Here is a 10,315-nt window from a genome sequence, read left to right as displayed (position 1 = left end):
CGCTGGAAGGTCCGGGATGAATAGGCGGCACCTCCATGTCATATACTGTAAATTAAAACAACATTAATTACATGTTAGTTTTATAATTTTATAGGTTTGCTTGTAAATTAAATAATTAATTTTTATAATTATACTATTTAATTATTATGTATTCACATATGGGTTCCAAATTTGATATTTGAGGCCCAGTAATACCAAGATATCCTGAATTCTTGTATGTGTTAGTTTTCTTATTTTACATATTTGTTTTATAATTTTATATGTTTGTTTGTAAATTAAATAATTAATTTTTATAATTATATAATATTTAATTGTTAAATATTCACATATGGGTTCCATACTCGATATTTGAGGCCCAGTAGCACCAAGATATCCTGAATTCTTGTATGTGTTTGTTTTATAATTTTATATGTTTGTTTGCAACGTAAATAATTAATTTTTATATTTGTACAATATTTAATTATTAAATATTCACATATGGGTTCCAGACTCGATATTTGAGGCCCAGTAGCACCAAGATATCCTGAATTCTTGTATGTGTTAGTTTTATTATTTTATATGTTTGTTTGTAAATTAAATAATTAATTTTATTAATTATATAATATTTAATTATTAAATATTCACATATGGGTTCCAGACTCGATATTTGCGGCCCAGTAGCACCAAGATATCCGAAAAATATTATTCTTTTCTCATTTTATTTTCTTACGAACGTTGACTATAATTGGATAGAGTTTGTGTTTGATCTATCAATTATTTTGACGTACTTTTGAGTATAAGAGATACTTAAACTACAGGGATACTACGCTAAAAGGCACTACATTTTATTACGCTAAAAGGCAATACATTTTACTACCCTAAAAGAGCACTATATTACTAGTCTTTAAGCAAATAAATAATATAAACCAGATAAAAACAACGAATACATTTAATCACAAAACATTCACGAAAATACATATACAACAGTAAAAAAAACTTATTTACACTTCTTTTAACAAATAATAATGATTTCTCATTTTTTACATATTTTTTTAGTACTAATATCTAAGTCCGAATAAAAATAACATACCAGTTTAATCGCAAAAAACACACAAAATAACATAGAACACATGTAAAACAACTAATATGCAATGTTTATACGAGTTTGGACAAATACTAAATCGGAATACCTTTGGACAAATACTAAATCGGAATACCTCGATTTATGTTTTTTTGGAAAGTTAAAAAGTTGAAGATTTGAGTCCGAACGAGCAACCTACGGCGAGAGAAGGCCTTAGCTAGGATGTGCGACCAACACTTTTTACTTTTTGTGGGACGGGTGGGGTCCACTCAAGTTTTTTTGGGTCGTAAATTGGGGAGGGGGGTTGCTTTCTGGTTTGAGCGTGGGGGAAGGGAATGGGACAGGTATTTGAATATGTAAAGCGTGGTTTATTAAAGCGTTTTATATAAAGCGCTTTATCAAATCACGTTTTAGTTAAACGTCTTATCAGCTTCAGGTAAAGCGTGGTTTGAAAAGGCATTTTATATAAAACGTGGTTTTGAATAGAGCTTTACCTTAACGTCCCAAACAGACGTTAAAGTAAAGCGCGGTTTAAAAGCACGTTTTATATAGTTTGGTCACTAAGTTTTTTTTCCACTTATTTCGGTATTTTGAGTCCAAAAAGACCACAATTGGGTTCCGGATCGGATAGAGAATATACTTGAACAATAAATAATAGTAGAGGGATATATTTGACCCTTTTCCGTAATAGTAATATAGTTTGCTCGTCAACTTGTTATCACCATAAATTTTATATATTCGAACCAAACATTTATCTTAAAGATAATGGAGCACCCATGTTCTTAAAATCCTGTGATTTTTAAAAATAGCCAGATTTACAACTGGTCATTCAAAAATAGCCCAATTTCAAAAGTAATCGAAATTTAGCCACTTTTTATGTAAAGATAAATCTGAGCGAAAACACTGTTCAAAACCCGAAAAATACTCCAGTATATTATGCTGGAGTTCGAGCATAAGTATACATGAACTCCAGCATATTATACTGGAGTTCCAGGATAATATGCTGGAACTCCAGCATAATATGATGGAATTCCAGCATAAATACACTAGAACTCCAACATAATATACTGGAGTTCCAGCAAGTATAATGGTCCAGTATAATATACTGGAGTTTAGAGCACCAGTGCTCCAGTCTCCAGTATATTATACTGGAGCCAGCAAAGTATACCGGTCCAGCATAATATGCTGGAGTTCATACACAAGTGCACCGAAACTCCAGTATATTATGCTGGACCGGTCTCTATTGCAGCAAAACGGTGGCTATTTTTCATTGACTTGGTAAACGCTGGCTATTTTTGATTGGCCAATCCGAAAACTGGCTATACCGTAAAATTTTGGCTAGATACGCCCATGCTGTTTTCACTTTTTTTTTGTTGGGATTTTTACCTTCCTATACCATATATGAAACCTTATTACCCTCAATGTTTAAGGTTTGTGTTAATTACATTTCAGTATACCAAATTACCATTTATATACCATAATTACTCAGATCTATAGTTAATTTTCATAAACAAAACATACCTTCTTTTGTAGATAAATTGTAAAAAAAATTAGAAAAATTGTAGATAAATTGTAGACTGTTTTTTGCAGAAGATTTTGTGGAAGCTTTAGTCGTTTTGGATTTGTGAAAACAGAAAACAATGCATCTACAACCAGAATACAAATAATCTACAATTTATCTACAAGATATCTACAAACTGGATACATTGAATTTTAATATCCCAATTCCCATTTCAATTGTAGCATTATTGGCATTTTCGACATAATTGTAGAAGATTTGTAGAAGTTTTAGTCTTCCCAATCTACAATTTATCTACAATTCTACAATTTATCTACAATTTATCTACAATTTCTGGAAATATGTCTTCTTCTTCGAGTTTCAATCTGAAATTCAGTCAAAACCAAGTCTAATCTTCACCAAAACCCCTCAAAATTGAGATATAAACTCCAAACCATATTCCCGATTATTTTCAACAACACACAATCCAAACAAATAATGATTTTTGAAAAACCAATTTTGAATTCAAAGCTTTCAAGCTTTTAAATGGCTATCAATGGTGGAAAATATATGGAAGAACAGATGAAGATGAAGATGAAGAACAGAAATCTCCTTTCCGTTTCAAAATTACGCAGCTTCGAGATCTCGTTTCCGTTTCAAATTTTAAATTTAATGTGGAATAAATCAATCCAGATTCTATGGTTGATTTTTCGCGCGCTAAAAATGGCAGATTCTGCCTAAATAACGAATGGTATATAAATTGTAGATAAACTGTGGACTGGACGGGTAATATACATACTATGCACATATTTGGTAATAAGGTTTCATATATGGTATAGTTAGGAAAAAAATCCTTTTTTTTTAGGTTAGCATAAGTGGGCCCATAAATCCGTTTTTAAGGAATAGGATTTTGGACCCATAAATAACCATTCAAGTTCCATTTATTTTCAGTCATACCCTTCCTGCTTCTCTCTGGTCTATCCGGGAGCAACACTTTGGATTAGAGCGTGTTTTATTTTGATAAATATTGTTTGAGCGTAATGAATACCATGGGAAATCTTGCTTAAAAAGTATTGCTGTGTGATGAAGGCAAGAATCACTTGTAAGATCGGTTAACATTTCCCAAGCAGGAGCACTTGCAACACGTAAGAAGTTTAGTGTTTTATCATTGCAGATATAAAACTAACAAAAAATATGTCTTTTTTCAACTGACTTTACCAATCTACCTCATAAAACATTGTGCATGTATTTTACTGACCCAAATAGTATCTGATACAGTCGCTATATTAAGAGCGTTTTAGAACTGAATTATCGAAGTTAACCATACTAAAAGGTATTACAAGATGATTTGATAACAATTTAAATTTTCCTCTAATGAATAATGAGATGAATGAGTTAAAAATCAAAAATCTGTCTCCCCACAAACATAAATAGAAAAGGGTAAGCTATATATAAGAAATTGCCAGATATGGAAATGGATTTGTCTGCTGCAATTATTCGTATAACTAGTCTTTAGGGTACGCGCGTTGCGCGTGTATCTAGTATTAATAAATGTAAAATTTTAAAAGAATTACATAAATTTTAAATTGAAAACTATTTATGAGTTATTGTAAAAGAAATTTAAATAAAAAGGTATAAGTTTTTAAAATAATAATTATTGTGTCCTATTTATCTATTACTCAATTTAGGAAGAAATTTTGCATTATGTATCTTCCTAAAAATATGCAGTATTATGAGTATGCTTTTATTTTAGAACTCCTATATTACATATTTAATTATAATTTTTATATACTTTTACTTATGTAAGGTACGTAACTTTAGTAAAAGTTTAAATATTTACATTGGTACTCAGTTTGATGTATTTATTCCGATTGAAGTGGTAGAATCTAAATAGAATTTAAAATTTTAATATTAGGACTTTCTATCTAATTTTAATTAGGTAGGATTCAATAAATAAAATTTAGTTTTTTTTCAAAGTCCTAAGAATTAGAAAAATAATTAAATGTTCTTAGGAAAATAATTAAATAACTATTTTGTCTAGAGTTAAACTTATTATTAAAGGATAAAAAAGGCGAACGATATTTCGCTAAGGAACTTCGTGTTTTTAATATAGTGGTAGTTTTAGGATACGCGTTTTGCGAGTATACCCCTTATCAATAAGTATAAAATATTTAAAAACTATGTAAATAGTTTCAAGCTAGGTATACTTAACGTGTAATTGTTAAATGTCATTTCAAAAGTATTTCTAAAATTCAATATTGAGTTAAAGTATTAATAGTAGATGATAATTTAGTATTTATCAGCACATTTCGTTACCTTTGCAAACACGGAATCTACAATTCCGTACATGCCTTTGTACAATTATTCATAAAATTGTAGATAATTTAAAATTTTAAATATTAAGCAAGCAATTTGTAATTTTAAAATTTTAAATATTCAGAATATTTACCTAAATAAAATAATTAGAAATATTTAGTTGCCAATAAACTTTGGCTAACCTAACTCTTAAATAAAGAAGTTTTTTTAAAAAAACTATTAGATATGTAAGAGTGGGATTATGGGTATGTTGTTGTTGTTGTAGTATTAGAGATGTAAGATGCAAAATTCTTGCATTCAATTTTCAAAACCATAATAAGAGTCTAGAAAGAAAAGATGTTTCATTAAACAGATATTGAAAAAGAACCAAAATTCATTTTTTTTTTTTTTTAACCATTGGAAACGTAAGTTTTGCATATCACAATGCTAAATTATACATTTCATATTTCAAAATCCAAAATATTAGGAAATTTATCATGAAAAAGTAATATGGTTATGTGTTTAGTTAAGGAAATGATTTATACAAGGTAAAGTTATAGTAAGTGGAGCGCAGAAGATATATATATATATATATATATAAGTAGAATAGAATACTTGGCATTAAAAATCACCATTTTAAACAGTTTCATCTGATAACACTAAATTTCCCCATTCCTTCTACAACTTGTAGGTTTGTTAAAAAGCCCTTTACTCCATTTCAGTATTAGATTCACAAACTTAAATAATTTTCAGGTATTTCGGTTTTACTACATTACATATTCCGTATTATAAGCTATATTTTCAAGAAGTTTTTATTTCCTTCTACTGCATGTTTTTATTTTCTATTAGTATATTCTATAGCATGTTTTGCGCATAGGAGCCATTAAAAGGGAAGCTATGTTTGTTGCCATTTAAGTGAACATCAGACGATAACAAGTTCAGACATGAAAAAAGAGGACAATACTTCAAAGTAACAATATAACTTGTATTTAGCAGCTAAGATCATGTAGAAACCTTATAATGTGTTTCAACGGAAGGCATGGTCGTAGTCATGGAAATGGAAATTTTTGTATATAAAGTGAGATAACCACCTCGAGCCCACGAAGCATAGTAATGCAACGGAGACCAAAGAATACCTCGTGACCATAGACAACGTACCCTGCTTAGCTGCAGCAACAATTCCGATCATACCAATTGAGGCGATCTGCAGTATAATTTCAAGGGCATTGAGACCTTTGTACGCTAAATTGCAACTCGTGCAATTCACCGTATGTGTCCAGTACCTGAAAGGAAACTTAACCATATTATCTTTACTGCTAATTCATCGTCTTCGTCTCAAAAAGGTTCTCAAAGTGAAAGATCTAGTAAAAGCATTCCTAAGATAGTTTTCAAGACTATTTAAGATATAATCTAATCAGAGGGGGATCCAAGATCTAAATTTTATGGGTTCAATCTTTAAGGTTCTTGGAATTGAACCCGTTGTATACTTAAAATTATGGGTAAGTATATATTATAATTATAGTAGACCTTTTCACGTAAATTTATGCTTCACGCCGAAAGTACTGGGTACAGTAGAACCCATACTCAATAACATTACACTCTTAAGAATCTAGAATCAAGAATCGTTTAAAACTAGAATCAAGAATCTACGTTAGAAATGTGGGAACGAACCTGTCCAGCAGCTGCTCCCTGGGAGGAGTTGGTGGGAGGTCTCCGTTGTACTTTGCGCGCCAATCAACTTGGCCACCTGCATATTTGTTTAACCACCTTCTAAAAGCAACAACAATGGCGTCTGCTTTCGTTGGCATATAGCAAGCTTTATGCCAATTATAGGGACCAATTTCCTTTAGCTTGTGCTCCTTCAAAACGAAAAAACAAATTGAATGAGAAAGGAAGACTAGTCATATTATACAAGCCAATGTTTCACACCACGGCTTCACCTGAGGCTAACATACAGTCATGCAATATCTTATGCACCCAATAGCGGGCCTATGCTCTAGATTAATTTGTTGTTTAAAAAAAGAGGTGGTAAAACGGGCACTGAAATCATAGGGCAATTTTTTATACGACCCTACAATAGCAAACTCATTAACTCCCCTCAATCATTTTCTCAATTGTACTTGAAATGTTAATAAAGTTCCTACTGATAGTTCCAGCTCCAGAAGCTACTATTTGACGAAGTTTAAATGGCTAAATGGGGCTCTCCACTGTTAGTTTTGACCAGAAGTCTTACTTTAGTGTCTGGTACTTGAAGTGGTTTCAACAAATTTAGTTCAACGGATATGCTTGTTTCCTTTTCGTGGGACATGACAGGGTCCTTGTAAACAAGAAAAGGGTCGTTGTACATAGTAAGCATCTTTAAGGATTCGGGCATGTGAAAATCAGAATTCTTAATTCCTAATCTAAAACTACATTCTGCCTGAATCAGACAGAGGCTACAACAACAACTATGCCTCAATCCCAAGCTAGTTGGGGTCGGCACTATGAATCCTCAAGATCATAAGTGCTCATTTGGGACCTTAATATTTCAATGCATCAGACAGAGGTTAAAACTCACAAATACTGACAACAGTAGAGGTGGAATCCAAATGTCCAATATTAAATTTAGTTTGAAAACCAACCAACAATTGAATCTAAGCACTTAGATATCCACAAATTCATATAAATACTTTATTTATTTTAGTCATTATTCCCAATAAGATGAAGCTAAAATTTCTCCCTTTTTTTGAAAGTTATAAACTTTTGAAGGAACTACTAAAATTTAACAAGAACAACAAAGAAATTGAAAAAATACAATAAAGAAAGTGTATTACCTCCACATGAAGAAGATATAAATCTGAATCCAAAATTAAGTTTTGCCCCAGGTGAAATATCCAACGTGGAATTATTCGATCTGCCCAAGTGGCAAAGTTTCTTGGAGATGCAAAAATAATTCTGCTATGACCTGGACTAACTGGAATACAGATGAAAACTAATAGTGCTTTTTTCTGCTTCTCAGTTGAAGGTTTTTCCTGCATGGAATATATATATATATATTTAAAGCGGCTGCAAAGAGTACCAAATACATGCTGAAAAAGACTTAGCATATGAAGCACAACCACCATAAAGTCAAATTACCTGTACAGCTCCAGATGATACAGCAGATGTTTTACCCTGATTTCCTCCGAAAGCAAAAAGACTATAATATAGACAAGGTGCAATAAATGTGTTCCGTCCAGGTCCCTGGTTTGCAGTAATACTATTTACATCCAGTTTCGTGACAGTTATATCGAGCGGTCTTCCTCCTTCCCTATCAGCCTTCACAGTGCAAGAACTATGCTGTTAGTCGGGTGAAGTTACTACACATGCAAATAAAAGAATATAGAATAAAATATGTAAGGAATTGTATAAGCTTCTTATCTTTTGGGAGGTTGTGGAACATTCATTATGCCATAATGTGAATATTGGACATGAGCTGGGTCCATAAGGTTTTCAATCAGAAGCTCATACCTGAAATTTATCAGATTCGTTACAGATTATAACTAAAATAGGAAAGTAAGCGAGCTTTGCAACATTATTGACCTATGTTTTGACATCAATTCAAAGGAAGCAGGTTTGTTTTCCTTCATTACACGCCTTTCAGATTCTAAAGGTGTCAACCCTCTCCCCCCTCCAAGAAAAAAAGTAAAAAACAACAACCAGCTTTTTCTATTACAAAAAAGTGCACGCATTTCTTCACAAAGATAGTTGGATGTCTGTGTCTGCTTACCCATATGATATATCTCTGACTATGAAAGATTTCGAAAACGAGCTGTCATCCAGTTCAGGGATGTAAGGAGGCCTTTTCTTCAGATATATGTCCTTGTATAGGGGATCAGAATTTGGCCAAAACCAAAGAATATCATTTTGCACACAACTTGGATAAACAGTTGCACAAGCTCTTTTGGACGTGTGAACCTGCGCAGCTAGTACAAAAATGTCATTCCCAACTACCTTGAGAAAAGCTAATGCGATACTGTTGTCAAATACAAGGGCTTAGCTATAACCAATTCCAAGAAGTACTTAACACAAACTTCACGTGTTTGGAAAATGAAGATTTACATTCTCAAGGAAAGAGGTGAAAAAACTTAAGAGAGCTTTCGACATCTTTCATCAGACAATAAAATAAAAGAAAGCCTGTACCAGTTCTTATGGACTCCCGATCACCATCATAAAGGACCAAGGCCACACAGGTGAAGGTGGTAAACTATCCTTTCACTTTTAATTTGTGAACCCAAATGCTTAAGTCTTCAAATAGATGTCATGGTAAATTATGCATAAAATGTAGGATCTCAAAATGCAAAATACTTGGTTCTTTACCAATAAGTTTCCTACAAGAAATTCAGAATAGCAGACAGAGAAAAAGCAAATGGTTGAACTATATCTTGAGCTACGAGGACAATAGTGTATTATGTGTTCTACTATTAGAATTGGCATTAATATCTGAGCATACTGATTTAACTATTTCATCCAAATTCTCTCTAGTTAATTTGTTTTTATTTTTAACAAAGTGGAGTCTCTGGCAAACATCTTCCAGTCAACAAATCAGTTTGTCATTATAGTTCTTGAACCAATGGGCAGAAGAACTGCCAATAAATTACGTCTCAATCCCAAAATAATTGTGGTCAGCTATATGAGTCCTCATATTCATTCCACTCCATTTAGGTCCGCTTCATTCCTATACTAAATCATTTATCTTTTGCGGCATATTAGGGATCACTACAAAACTAGAAGTTCGGTGAATTTCACACTTATCCCTACACACGCATACAAGGGGATTGAAGAACTATAAACAAGAAAAAAGCAAGCCTACCATCTCAAATTAGTCGTCATTGGCATATGTGAGAAAGTACGGGAGAAAATATATTATTGATGTATATACATATGTTACAATGAGCCCTATATATATACACACATAACATGTCCTACTCCTAACATATATTGGATTAGGGTTATTTATTTACTCCTATTTACATGACTATTCTAACACTCCCCCTCAAGCTGGTGCATATAAATCATATGTACCAAGCTTGTTACATATGTAGTTAATACGAGGACCAGTGAGGGACTTGGTGAAAATATCTGCAAGCTGATCATTCGACTTCACAAACTTTGTAGCAATATCTCCCGAGAGTATCTTTTCTCTAACAAAGTGACAGTCAATCTCAATGTGTTTAGTTCTCTCATGGAACACTGGATTTGACGCAATATGAAGAGCAGCTTGATTATCACACACAAGTCCCATCTGACTAATCTCACCAAATTTCAACTCCTTGAGCAACTGTTTGATCCAAATTAGCTCACATGTCGCCATAGCCATTGCTCGATATTCTGCTTCTGCACTAGACCGAGCAACCACATTCTGTTTCTTGCTCTTCCAGGACACCAAATTTCCTCCTACCAAGACACAATATCCAGACGTAGAACGTCTATCAGAAGGTGAT

At 32.6% G+C, this 10,315-nt stretch overlaps 1 protein-coding gene across 1 annotated transcript in view; it reads right to left on the bottom strand.

The window, feature by feature from the left end:
- Nucleotides 1-5,736: 5,736 nt before the first annotated feature.
- LOC109218736 (protochlorophyllide-dependent translocon component 52, chloroplastic) overlaps nt 5,737-10,315 on the bottom strand; it is a 14,598-nt gene continuing 10,019 nt past the window's right edge. Inside the window, exons 2-7 of the mRNA XM_019383117.1 lie at nt 8,602-8,789; nt 8,253-8,342; nt 7,971-8,157; nt 7,667-7,864; nt 6,525-6,712; nt 5,737-6,136 (exon numbers count right to left, since the gene is read on the bottom strand). Coding sequence (XP_019238662.1) covers nt 5,881-6,136; nt 6,525-6,712; nt 7,667-7,864; nt 7,971-8,157; nt 8,253-8,342; nt 8,602-8,789 — 1,107 coding nt within the window. The 3' untranslated portion in view covers nt 5,737-5,880. The remainder of the gene's footprint in view (nt 6,137-6,524; nt 6,713-7,666; nt 7,865-7,970; nt 8,158-8,252; nt 8,343-8,601; nt 8,790-10,315) is intronic.

This window comes from Nicotiana attenuata, unplaced genomic scaffold (genome assembly GCF_001879085.1).
Source record: "Nicotiana attenuata strain UT unplaced genomic scaffold, NIATTr2, whole genome shotgun sequence".
In the NCBI taxonomy this organism is placed as follows: domain Eukaryota; kingdom Viridiplantae; phylum Streptophyta; class Magnoliopsida; order Solanales; family Solanaceae; genus Nicotiana; species Nicotiana attenuata.
The sequence above is the reverse complement of the archived record's forward strand: the minus strand, read 5'-3'. Positions and strand labels throughout refer to the sequence as shown.